The 13861-nt window shown below is 48.1% G+C and overlaps 1 protein-coding gene across 2 annotated transcripts in view; it reads right to left on the bottom strand.

Annotated features, from left to right (window-relative positions):
* Window positions 1–13861, bottom strand: part of plxna3 (plexin A3) — a 103217-nt gene that overhangs the window by 16254 nt on the left and 73102 nt on the right. For both annotated transcript variants that reach the window (XM_072713038.1, XM_072713039.1), the window contains exons 10-14: window positions 10445–10645; window positions 2800–2896; window positions 1553–1743; window positions 1240–1388; window positions 920–1040 (exon numbers count right to left, since the gene is read on the bottom strand). In XM_072713038.1, the coding sequence (XP_072569139.1) occupies window positions 920–1040; window positions 1240–1388; window positions 1553–1743; window positions 2800–2896; window positions 10445–10645 (759 nt within the window). The remainder of the gene's footprint in view (window positions 1–919; window positions 1041–1239; window positions 1389–1552; window positions 1744–2799; window positions 2897–10444; window positions 10646–13861) is intronic.

Raw genomic sequence — 13861 nt, 5'->3', positions numbered from 1 at the left:
TCACAGAGGACAGAAAGGCTAGACTAATTCACAGAGGACAGAAAGGCTAGGCTAGCCCATAAAGGTTTGAAAGGCTAGACTAATTCACAGAGGACAGAAAGGCTAGGCTAATTCACAGAGGACAGAAAGGCTAGGCTAATTCACAGAGGACAGAAAGGCTAGGCTAATTCACAGAGGACAGAAAGGCTAGGCTAGCCCATAAAGGATTGAAAGGCTAGACTAATTCACAGAGGACATAAAGGCTAGACTAATTCAGAGGACAGAAAGGCTAGACTAATTCACAGAGGACAGAAAGGCTAGGCTAATTCACAGAGGACAGAAAGGCTAGGCTAATTCACAGAAGACAGAAAGGCTAGGCTAATTCACAGAGGACAGAAAGGCTAGGCTAATTCACAGAGGACAGAAAGGCTAGGCTAATTCACAGAGGACAGAAAGGCTAGGCTAATTCACAGAGGACAGAAATCTAGGCTAATTCACAGAGGACAGAAAGGCTAGACTAATTCACAGAGGACAGAAAGGCTAGACTAATTCACAGAGGACAGAAAGGCTAGACTAATTCACAGAGGACAGAAAGGCTAGACTAATTCACAGAGGACAGAAAGGCTAGACTAATTCACAGAGGACAGAAAGGCTAGGCTAGCCCATAAAGGACTGAAAGGCTAGACTAATTCACAGAGGACAGAAAGGCTAGGCAAGCCCATAATGGACTGAATGGCTAGGCTAATTCACAGAGGACAGACAGGCTAGGCTAGCCCAGAGAGTCAAAAGCATATAGAGAAGCAAGGCTAGCTCATATAGGACAGAAAGGTGAGCCCAAAGCACACAGAAACACTATGCTAGCCCACAACGAATGAAAAGGCTAGGCCAGCTCACCAGCCACGTTATATATGTAAAAAGCATCATCTCCTGGCAGACATACCACAAAGGAGTAAGTCTGCGTGGACTGTGTGCGGTACTCTACAGAGCAGTCACCAATGCAGAGCTCCACCGGGCCTCCGGGGGGGTTGGAGAGCAGTGACTCATCCATGTCACATACAATCCTGTGGGTCAGAAAGGGTCACACAACAGGTCACGCCGCACCCCTCCCCAAACAGCCAAGCCAGACGCTGAGAGCAGCATTTTTTACATTCCAGCACTAACAGCTTAATGTTACCAGCACAGATAAGGCCAAAGCGGCTAAGACAGGGTCAGAGGTAGAGGGTCGGTGGTGGTAAACATGGGGAAAGAGCGAGCTCCTACCTCTCGGCGCTGATGTACTCGGACGGGACGGGGATGCAGTGGACGCCAGCGACACGCACGTGGGTGATCTCCCGTACCTGCAGGCCGAGGTTCACTCCCTCTATGGTTACCCGCGTGCCGCCCTCTTTGGGTCCAGCGAGTGGCCATATCTGCATGCGGCCGTGGACGTGTCAAGACAGGCGTGTAAAGAATGCCTGCCCCCCCCCCCCCACCCCCGGGCACACGGCACGCGGGTGTGCAGAGATGGGGAACCACAAACACACTGAAAGTCTGATACACACTAGCAGCAGGGAGGCGCAGGAACCAGATGTACCTTGGTTATGCGGGGGTGGCTGCAGCGCACGCTGCGACGGTTCTGGTGCATCCAGTTTAGCTCGGGGGTGTGGCAGTGCTGCCGCAAGAGGCACTTCTTGTCAGCAAGGCACCAGCCGCAGTCAAAGGCGCTGTCTGCCCTCAGACACAGGCCGCAGCTCTCCCGCTGAGCCTCGCATTTGTACAGCAGGGCTGGGGGGCAGGGGGAGGGGGGCAGAGGAGTCAGTCACACATGCAGGAAGATTGGTTTCCCAGGAGCGTGATTTTTCAGGGCCGGGGCTGCCCGCCCTCCGCCACTCGTCCTGCCCCCTGACCGAGAGCGATGGCGCGCTCAGCTCCGATAACGCCATCGCAGGAGTAAGGGCAGCACGGGCTGTTATTGACCGGCGCAGGCAGAACGTCCCATCAGATAGGCCGCTGCCCACGCGGGCGCCTCACCGCTAATCTTCACACAAAAGCCAATCGCTGACTTGACAGAGCGATGAAATCTGCCTGGCTGGCCGAGCGCGGGTAGAGCTGCTGCCGGTCAGACGAGCCCGCCAGCCGCAGAGATTAAACACTCTCTCTCCGACGGCACGGGCGGTCCGTCTTGCCTCAGTGTCACGAGTTTAGCGTAATGAAAGGGAGAGGCTCGCAAAAACCGGCAGGCGGCAAAATCTTCCCGCCAATCGCCGGAAAAGTAACAAAGGGGACTTGTCATCCAGAATGGTGCCGTCCGTAACAATCGGCATTCAGATCGCTGGTGCCTGAGAGCTACTTTTTCAGTTTTCAATATTGTGCAATATTTTGCTCATCAAGATAATGGGATTGAAAAGGTCTCGTTACATAAGCAGAGATGCTGCTCAAAAGATGTATAAACTGCGAGTCCCTTTGACTCTGTGCGTTTATATATTTCAGTGACTCATTTACATATGCATTTCGCTTAAGCGGTAATCAATACTGGCAGTGTTAATTACATTGGTATTTCCTATATTTTGAAACATGTATCTAAATATCTTTACACAGAGGAGAGGAGTGCAATAATATTATATATGTATATATTTCTATCTGTTTAAATAATGCTTGTTGTGGAAAGTAAAGTATTGCGCGCAACATTCCACTAGGGGGCAAATGTTCTCTTCTGGAGATGAGTGAAGCTTCTGAAAACAGAGACCTCTTACCAGTACACTCTCTCAAGCTGACAGCTGTGTAATAATAAACCAGCCATTGCGCAGAAGCACAAAGCAGCAGTGTTGCCCACGGATGTACCTTTCATCGTAGCCGGCTTGTCGATAAAGAAGTCCCCATCCCAAACAATGGAGAAATCCACAGCCAGGTCACCAACGTCATCGCCATCGTACCAGTACTGTGAGAAAAGGAAAGGAAAAAGTCATTCAGTGTGGAAATGACAGCATTCATTTTTACATACATATTACACACACACACACACACACACACAATGGGCTGCAGTCAGCATGGTTCCCGAACGCTGCCTCATTCTTTCTCAGAAGACTACGCGGCATTTCTGACATGCCTGCAACACAGTTTACAGGGAGCAGAGATGGCTTTGCAGCCACACAGACTCTGGGCTCCTCTCCAGTGGCAGCGCAGTGGGTATGCAGCTCACTGGTGCTGTGTGCCTGCTTGTCAGGTGAATAAAAAAAGATGGGGTGGGGGGGGGGGGGGGGGTAATGGTGGTTTCTTGGGCCACGTTTTAATTAGCAGCAACACTCAGAGCACTTAGCAAACGCATTCCTGGGAGAATTTCGCTGATCAGACACATCGATCGACGGGCGGGCAGAACACTTAGGGCACTTTGAGGGGGTGGCTGTTGGGGAGTGCCAAGAAAGAGAGGGCATTAGAAACACACACCTCACATCATGCTAAAATACCTGTTCAGACAAAACCAGAGATAATATGATGTGATACCTATAGCTCTATTGCACCACAATGAACCAGCATTATTCAGATTTATATGCGACGGATTGCGCCGACTGCCAAGTACGCACAAAGCAGACGAAACGCACACTTCCAAAGATCAGCTTGATTGAAATGTCAGATGCAGCCTCTAAATTAGGGAGGGTGGGGGGGAAGGGAGGGCACACTGCGACCAGCAGCGGCCCATCGCATGGAGAACTGTGTGTGCAGCATTGAGGTTTTAAGTCTTTGCGCAGCTGTTGGGGAAACATCTAGCAGGAATTCAAGTTAGGAATGCACTCCTGTGGGTGCTGAAAGCCGGTGTTACGGCCTGAGGAATGAGCTCATCGGGAATCAGGAGCCTCCCAGTCTCTGGGGTGGGGGATTGGCTGGGAGTTTGACACATCCGGGATCAATCAGTCAGCTGCACAACGACAGCACAGCAACAAAAGTCTTTTAGACACAAGTTAATAACAGGGAAAAATATAGCTGATAAATATCCGATTTGCATTTCTGTGTTCAGATCAGCCCTGCAACCATACAACACTAAACCATTTCTTAATTCCACACCTTACCCTGTGCCCATCTCCCCTTGACACAAAGTGCAGTGGGTATGCAGGACTCCATCAATGAGCCTGAAACACCATCTGAGCCCGCCGACTTTAAAAGCCGCGCATAACAATACGGCCAGAAGCATCCTCAGTTGCGCCACAGGTTAAAAAAGCAAAGCCTCGTTGAAGCAAATTTCCGATGACGAAACCCATTGTAGAGGCACATGAGAACGGACACACGGTTTCCTTTCAGAGAAACTCGGGACGCTAAGCGGAGATCAGTCAGCGGCTCCGTGCAAATGGAAGCCTTTGGCACTGGCCGCATGACGACACTTATGTTTGCCAGATGTGGGCTGATTTCGCTCAGCTCTGACTGTGCCGGGTACCAGACCAGCAGAATTACGGCCTAACTCTGCTTCTCTGTCCAAGGACACCTTCACCACTCTCGTGGAGGTGACACATGGTCATTCGGTGGCACGTGTGGTGGACGTCACAGTACCGGACGCACGATAAATGCAACGCGAGGAAAGCTTAAATGAGAATCTGCTCGCGGACAGCGTGCTCACATCTGTGTTTAAGTTAGCTGCACGGTTGTAATTATGAGCAATTGTGTAACTTCCAAACTCTGACCTCTTGCTGTGCAGTGCCTTGAGGTCTGGCAGACATCCCACAGTAGAAAAAAGGGCTGCATTGTGTCAGTTTTACCAAAACACTTCCATCAATAAAAGCTTCCTCATACAAGCACCCATAACTACCGTTTCTGAAGAGAAAATAAGCAGAAATCATGAGAGATTGATTACTGTCCCATAAATTCTTGGCTATCACTACATGCATAAAGCTTAATTCAGAAGTTTGGAAATTAAGAAATTAAAGCTGTTAAAATATTAGGTGGAACTTAGAACAATTCTGGTCTTATGGATATATCTGTAACAGATCTGTGTTTTTAGTCTTTTAGCCCAGGACAAGACACGCTGTTGTTATAAACTTATGAGGAATGAATGATTTTAATGCATTTGCCATAAAACAGCTGAGTTTGTGCCATCATAGCTGAGGTGAGCGCTGTGTTCCAAGGAAAACCAAAACATTCCTTTTCCATGAGAGCCGCTGCAATGACCTCAGGAAAAAACATCCACAACTATCAGTTTCACTGCAATCTCACAATTAAGAGAAAGCATCACACTGAAATCTGAAAGAGTGCAAAAAGTCGGCACGCCCCGCTGAAAAAATCAACTGCTAAAAACAAATCAGAAGTGTAAAGGATGCATTAAAAACACCACAAGCTGATGATGCATGACTCTACTTTCGAACCCCGAATCTGAAAGAAACCATTGTGCTTCAGACCTGGTCATGAATGCAGAGCACACAATTTGATAAACATGCTAATTCTGGCTCGCGTCCAACTGTCTGACCACTTGGGTGTAAAGGGTGAAGAGCACAGAACACAGAACGGGTTATTTCAGATGCTAACCATCAGCAGTGCGACTCATACCATTTGCACTGGAGATGGTACATATGTTCTCTGTTCTGGTCTAAGGGTACAACTGCTTCATCCCCAAGGCAAGATCTCATGCCTACACCTGAAGGAGACATTCTAAGCTGGAGAACAGGAACTACCAGCAGATTCGCAATTAGCGGCCAACATGGAGGTTAGCATTCTAATTTAAAGCCATTCTTATAGTAAAAAGCACGAGACAAAATGGAACTAAATTTGAACTGAATCACTGATTGAGCACTTCGTGCCGATAATACAATAATGAGTACAGGCGGGTATACAGGGACTATGGGAAAGAAAAAATAACAGTTAAGTGCCTTTCCTTTTCTTACATTCAAAAAGCTGCACTACTAGGGATCCACAATAATAGCAGTCTTTGTGAGAACACTTTCCATCAAGAGGAAGTTCAGAACTTGGTCATTGTTTAAAAGGCCTCTTCTACACGTTTCCTGGGTAACGCTAACGGGGCCTGTCGCTAAGGGGTCATCAGTGCTTAGCAACACTGCGTTTACAGGATCATTTTGGATTTCTTTCTTTTTTTTTTTAAATATGCCTTGATAATACATAAAATCATGTGCATTTTAACAGCGTATAACAGGACAATCACATAAATGTATATATAAGGAGAGCACCTCCGTATAGAAAGCCAACAGTTAGTCGTGGGTGAAGGGATCCATTTAACGTAGATTTATTCTGGCAATGGCTGTGTATTGCTGATGTCTGCAGTATAGATCAAAAAGAAGAGAACGAGGAACGAAAACTGTATGCATGAGGTATTAGGCAGGATTATGGGGCATAAAATCCATGCTTTCGGCAGTGTGCTAACAAATCAATACATGGAAAATAATTTACATTTGTGACCCGATGCGTATAGCCTCATGCCCAATTCTAGCGCGTCAAATACAAGATGCAGAGTCTGGCAATGATCTCCTGCACCTCTGAGATCACAAATACAAATCAAATCGTCAGCTCGGGGCCCAATTTCTCTCAGACTTCACTGAAATCGTAATCGCTTTAACAACATCGATAATGTTGGCAAACAGAATAAAGTACACTCGACAATGCTAGCACATTCAGTTCATCACTGGAGGAAAAACATGATAGGTATGTTTCTAAAAAACTGGAGGAAATCTTCGTAAACTCAGATGTACTGGTGTAAAATAAATTTAGCGAATAACTGTCTTTAGTCATATGTGCCTACATACCTTGACACACGCACAGTAATTGCACGCATCGATGGATCGCCAATAACAAAGAGAAATGCACATATGTGCTGAATCAGCTCATCTCCCTTAGGTATCGCTGGCCCTTTAAAAACAATGTACTGTACCTGTCCGGATCCCTGGCAGGATCCTCAGCAGCTCCAGCAGTTTGGACTGCGTCAACACGGACAGCTGCGTTTACGTCAGAACTGTACAAACGCCCTGCTTTCCAGCAAAGAAGGGCAAGCGCTGCTCAGATAACAAGCGGGAAACACAGTAATACATCTAATGTCCTCTAAAACTAGAGAGAAAAATCCATAAGAAAACGCAGATTTTTTACATTTGCAACTGAATTAATCCCTGCTGGGTTGATACATCCCAATATTGTGACATGGCTTGCATTTAACAAAAAATGCATAAAACGACATTTTTAAAGCATACTGTTCCTTTCTCCGTACAATATAATCTGTGGATAGACTTTACATGTAGAATACGTCATACATATATATTCTCTTCACTTTAAGAGAGAAATACATGCTTCTTCTACTACAGAACTATTTCGAAAAGGAAAAAAGAATATCATTGCCACAGCTACACGGTCATCATTTCTCCGTTGACTTACAGCTGACATTTGCAACACCCCACCCTGCGATCTGCTATATAAGAACTTGCATTCTGAAGCCAAATGGCTTGGAACAATTCCAGGACCAGGGATGAGAGTTTTATGCATTCCAAGAGTCATTTTAAAGCCTATTTTACAGTCATACGGAGATTTGAAACAGGTCAGCAGACCAAGGCTGAGACATGAGGACTGGTGGCATGTGGTTGATGGGCTACTACAGGCTAAAGACACTGATAAAATCCATGGACAAACTGCTTATTATTCTGTTTCTGTCAGAATCTGTCTCTGGAGAGGAAAGGAAGCCACATGTCAGCTGGCTCTGATCTGTCAGCCACTTTGAGGACCACTCCGCCAGGGCAAAGGCTGGCTGTCAGCCAGCAACGCCTCACTCGCTGGTGCGATCAGAATGTGTACAGGACTAGTCATTGTACAGTCAACAGCTTGAAGAGAAAACCCAGTGTCAGGACGGGTGAGATCACATTGTGAAAAACGCCGGGGAAAGGTAGCTAAAGTGATCCGAAATGCATTTGGCCATTACGTCCTATTTGCTAGTAGCAACCGCAGTAGCATTTATCCGGATAACCTGAGGACGCTTTGGGTCGCGAAACATCCGTGACTATGGCTTGTTAAATCTATCTGTAGGATTGGCAATCACGTTAATCACTAAAGATACTGCAAAAAAAATCCGAATAACACCTAGACAAAATGAGGCCCGAAACTACTTTGGAATTCAATGTTAAAATGTCTTAGCAGAATCAATGGATCATAAGGCATCTACAGGGTCTGAAACACACGAGACATGAAACAAAGTAACAGGGGGCAACTAAAGCCAAAAGCTGGAAAAAGCCTATTAAACGTCCACTGATATTCTGGGTATTCGGGAAAAAAAATCACTGGGCTACTGGGTAGCTAGTCTTATGGGGGAGAGCGAGATTGAAGCAAGGCCCTGTGTCAGCAGGGGTTGTGCAGGAAGGGGCAGATGACTTTAGCTGAGGAAGGACAGAGAGGAGCAGTCTGACTTCTTGTCAAAACAGATGCCGTAATGCTGGATGATCCCCGCAAAGCCGGGCGATTTGCTCACCCGGAGCCGTCCCGGTGCATGCATGCCTGTCCTGTGATCAGCAGCTTGAGATGACGTTAAGCGCAAAGCAGGATTTCTGCCGAAAATTGGGATCCGACCGCGAGGTGAGCTCTAACTCACAAACTAGTATGTGCCAATCCAGAGCTCGCGTAACGGACGGACCTCAATGCCCAGGCTACCAGTTTTCCTCCAAATCAACTGTCTCACCTTAAAGACAAAAAAGGAGCCATAAACAGCTATTGGTGCATGTAAAGAGAGACAGGAAGCACAATAAATTCATTCTAGCGTGCCTGTCCAAGGACATTCACAATTACATTAGCATGGACCCCATGCCCTCAAAGTCACCCGTCTACAGCTTTGTGGGAATGAGGCGGGGCTGTATTGATTGATAGCCACTGCCTGGTATGGACGAGCGCATTGGAGGGGGGGTATTGTTCCCTGGGACCAAGTGCAATCTGCACCTAACTCAGAATCACTATTCAGGAGAGATTCTCTGAATATGGGAGGGAGACGGAAAAAGAAAAGCAATGATGGGCTCTACTGTGCCCTGTCACAGGTAATCAGCCCAACAATTAATCTGAGGATCCCATCCAAACCCGGGGGGGGGGGGGAGGGGGGACAGAGAGGGAGAGAGAGAGGAAGGGTGTGTGCGTCTCGATGAATCTCGGTGAAAAGGCTGATAAACCCAGGAAGAAAAAGGCAGCATATAATTGAACTCTAGCCTGGAGGAATGGCTGTTGATGTGCGATGAGACAAAGATGAGAGAGATCTGTGACAAGCTGCTCACTGTGCAACCAATAAAATAATTCCTACCTGCTAATTGCTGTACCTAATGCCATCCTTATGTCCGCATTACATAACTATTTGCATTTTCCATCTGCTTATTTTAATTATGCAGACTGTAATTGATATGCATACCAATCCGTGTAGGTAAACAGTTCTCATCACACCTGTGAGTATTCCACACTGTTAACACACAAAGGTACAGTGCCACATTATTTATGTGGTTCTAATAGGTGAGGCTGATGTAAGAACAGGCACAGATTTGAGAGGCACGTGGGAGTGGCCCAAGCCGGAAGAGCAATGAGTGTGAGGAGACGAGAATGTGCAGGAAAGGACAACAGTTGCTCCTCACGGCAGGGGCCTTCCTCGGGCTGCGGAGAAGTAGCGCACAAGGCAGCATGTGTCACCGGTAAAAAGGACAACGATCAATCCTGGCCAGCATGCCAAGGAAGGGCCATGTGTGTGTGCGTGCGTGCGTGTGTGTGTGTGTGTGTGTGTGTGTGTGTGTGTGTGTGTGCGCGCGCACACAAGACGTGATCCCCATTATTAAATTACCAGGAGACATTAATCGCCTTGTCAAAGGGCAGAGGTCAGCAGGGTGACCTTTGAACTCCAGGGGTCAGCAGCCGGAAGGGGACAGACGCAGCTACAGAGGCCAGCTGAACCCTCACTCCAGAGAGGTTCCCAATCCTGTGCCCCCCCCCCCACTCCCCCCCAGGTCCCACCCACACCCCTGCCCACCCCATTCCCTTTCAGTGGGTCACATTGTCAGACCAAATTAAGACCCGCATCCTGTGCCTGGCTAATTATTTTACAAGATTCCCTGGGGTTACTGTGACAACCAGATGGGTCACAGAAGGCAGCCGTCTGTAACATCAATGTGAGATAGAGGGAGAGGGAGAGAGGGGGGGGGGAGAGGGGAGACTCTCAATGTCAGCTCTTTGACATACCACATTTTTCATTGGGTTTAAGAAAACAAAGAGGCTTTAATGCTATGTATTGATTTCGCTACTGATTTTCAGAATGAAGTTTTCCATGACCTGCAAGTCACTGGACAGTCCCCTTGACTTGTATTTGATATTCCTGGTCTGAGCACAGCGATCTGGTTTCTGCTGCTCAAATAAACATGGTTCACAAATACCTTGTTCTCTAAGTAGATGCTTGCCCGGCCGGCTTATAAATCAAGCTGAGCCGTTCCCTCTGTGCTCAGAGTAGCGAGGAGGGAAGGGTTACACGTGACTGGTCAGCGTTCCCGGAGGGCCTTACCGAGGTGTTCTGGCACTGGATGCAGGAGCTGTTGAAGCGCACGGCCGGGATGCGCTGCGCCTTGCCTTGGATGTTGAAGACGCACTCGTAATTCTTCTGGCCCGACTGAGGCTGAGGCAGGTTGCGGGCGCGCAGCGTGATCGGGCGAATCACGCCAGCGGGTACCAGGATGTCATTGATGGGCAAGATCTGTGGGCAGCCCTAGATCGAGAGAAGGTGGGAGAAGAAAAAAAAGATCTCAGGGCCGATAAAGTCTCCAGATAATGTCACTGAAATGGACCGTTGTTATTATGGACAAAATCAAGGAAGTAGTATATTTCAATAGCTCAATAGCTCTGTTAGCTTCAGCTGATTAAACTTTATTCATCAGTATTAACAATCAGGCATGATTATTGCTAACAAGCACTGTAATTATTTTACGGACAAAAAGATCTTAAACACCAGCTGGGAGTGATTTGGCTTTTTGGCCATTACTCTAATGCACACTGGGGTAAAAGCCCCATGTGCTTAGCATGACAGGGATCTCGGGTGTTGACGACGAGACCAAACGAAGATCTCCAACACGGCCGATACACATTTCATTCTAGAAGCTGAAAGAGATGTATGCATCTCAGAGCCGGACGTGACATACAAACGCACGCTGCATTATCTGACCATTTAAAATTCCCATTACATAGCTGCTGGAGCCATCAAAGGCTTCACGAGCCACAGGATCCTCCAAAATTGTACTGATGGAGCGGGAAATGAATGTCTTCTACAGTCCTGCATGTCTGCCCCTAGCTGGTCATGTGATGTGGGCTTCCAACAAAGACCACATCCCTAGCGACGTTGGGAGAAGCCTCACCTGGATCTCCACATCAAAGAGGCCATACATTAAAGGGATATTTACTATGATGTGTTATCTGTTTAACTCCGAAAGCACAATCAGGGCGGCCGTAAAAAGCAATTTGCCAGTCAAGAAGTAATAAATCAAGGCAGAGGTCCAGACGGCAGCAGGATCCGCAGTCCGCAGACGCAGCTCCGCACTAACGATGACGCAACGCCGGCTGTAAATCTCTGTGCAGGCACCTTGATTGCATGGGTTTGTATACTGACATGACATCAAATCACAGAGTCATGTCCCGCCTGGGTCAAGAGTATACTTTCAATGGCGGGGGCAGCTGGAGATGCTGATGATCTTGTACTGGTTTTAATGGTTGACATGGTCCATACCCTAGTAACCTGTCATGTCATATTAGTCAGCAACACCAAGACAACACCAAGGAGAGCTTCCCCAGAAAGCCGCTGCCAAACATGCCAAAAGAAAACATATGTAAATAAATCTTAGGGATCAATTCCCAAAACAACGTCATTGTTTATTTTGCATTAATATTAATTTGCATTAACATTAATGTGATATTCAAATATCTCTCTCTGTTAATAGGAATTGACTTCCTTCCGTACCTATTTCTAATATGTAATAAATACATGTAGTAATTGATGTGAATCATTACAGTCAACATTAATTACTTGCATGCACTGCTTGCATGATCCTTTGCTTTGCAAATAGGACCAATATATCACTGCCACTCATTCCCAAGAGACCTTCTCTCCAGTGGCTGCAAAACACATTAAAAAAATAAAAGGTATTCAAGTATAAAAAACCATATTTAACCAAAGCCTTAAAATGCAGCATCCGCAAGATGCCGTTGATAGATTTGACAGCTTGGGTGACTTAATCCAGTTGCCCCGGTCGTCACATCTCGGGTCAAATCGGGGCTGTGCCAAGTCCCCGAGAGGGATATCACATCCAATGGACTAAAAAGAACAAGGACCCCCCCCCTCTCTCTCCTGAGCGTAACGGAGAGCACCAGTTTGCAGCAGCTGAATACGCCCCTGCTTCATGCACGTCTCTGTGGCGGCAGATCCGCTGTCCACTGTCCGTGACTCATGGCTTTTCCACAGATTCATTAGAAGCATTTCAGCGGTAACCAGAGAAGCTCGTGACAGGGCCGCCAGCCGGACGCCATTTTGTCTCCCGCTGTCCTGCTTTAAGACAGGTCGCGTCCTCGTAGCTCGAGGGAGGCCTAATTTAATGGCCGACATCTCCGGTTACCGTCAATATGCTTAAGCAGCGTCTCCTTGACGCGCATGGCGGAGGGCCACCCGAGCCGCGGCTGTGGGGCTCAGCGGCGGGGGAGGCGCGCCAAAGGTGCAGCGCCCATTAGCAAAAGAGGCTGAAAACATCCAAAGGACATTTTTCATTCGCCGAATTACTGCGCCGGTAATCCATCGCTGGTAGTGACGTGTAATGGAACATAATAGTTCTCACCATTTTTAATTTACAAATGGCGCTGTCTGGGCCCCGAGGAAGGGCAGCTCTGCCATCACGCCCGCGAGCCGCTACCTTCATTAGTCGCACGAGCGAGACAGGGCGACGCTTCGATCTCCTTAATGTACGATCCCACCGGGTGCAGATTTTTATTACTAATGACACTCTACCTGGGAAGGCCCCCCCTGTGCCAGCCGCCCCCCATGCAGAATGAGAATGCATGCATATAATTACTGGGCCCATTTACTTCTGCCAACATTTCATGGGGAGGGCTGAGCCAGGGCGTCACCTGCCTTCCTGGCTACACGGTGCAGACACCAGACCCTAATGGCGTTGGGTCTCTCTCGTAGCGTCATGCTGTAAAATAGGGCGGGGGCAGCCTTGACCTATGGGCGAAGACCCCATTCCAACCCCAGAGGCCCTGGCGAGGAATGCGTGAGCCCCTTCGGTACTCCCCCGGGAAAACAGAGCAGCTGAGCGAGGGAGGCTAAGCTGGGGCCGTGAACCACTGGCGTCCCGCTCATTCTGCCTCACTCCCCCCGATCACTTCATGTAACACACCGACTGTTTGCAAGAAAGACACACTTCGGCTCCATTGTTTGGACTTCCAGCTCTGACTGCTGGAATTTCTGTCAAAGGAATGCTGCGGCACCCTCAGCCCCCAGGTACCGGTGTCTCCCCAGTTCCCCACCGCTCGTCCTCATTAACAAGCTCTAATTAGTCGCGGGGTACCAGTGGAACAAGCGCGAGATAAATGGTTCGTTCGACTTGGCTGTGAAGGCGACAGATAAGCTGGCAGCTGGGCGTTCGCGGGCCGTGTCCAGCCTGCCAGCCAGCCAGCGGCGGGAGGCAACGCCGGCGCTCGCATGCAATGCGTGTGCCACACCCAGACCTGCGCCCGACTGCGGACAGAGTGCCGGCGCAACACGGGGGCAGCAGTTTGCCCCAACAGCTCAGCCGCAAACAAAGATCAAACCCAATCTAACACTGTAAACATCATAACGAATGCTTCAGAACGAAAGGGAATGTTTACACACTGTGAAAAGAAAAACAAAAACGTCCAAAGAAGAAACTTGTTGCTGTGAAACTCATAGCCGACTCAATTT

The sequence above is a fragment of the Paramormyrops kingsleyae genome, chromosome 6, assembly GCF_048594095.1.
Source record: "Paramormyrops kingsleyae isolate MSU_618 chromosome 6, PKINGS_0.4, whole genome shotgun sequence".
Lineage (NCBI taxonomy): Eukaryota > Metazoa > Chordata > Actinopteri > Osteoglossiformes > Mormyridae > Paramormyrops > Paramormyrops kingsleyae.
The sequence above is the reverse complement of the archived record's forward strand: the minus strand, read 5'-3'. Positions and strand labels throughout refer to the sequence as shown.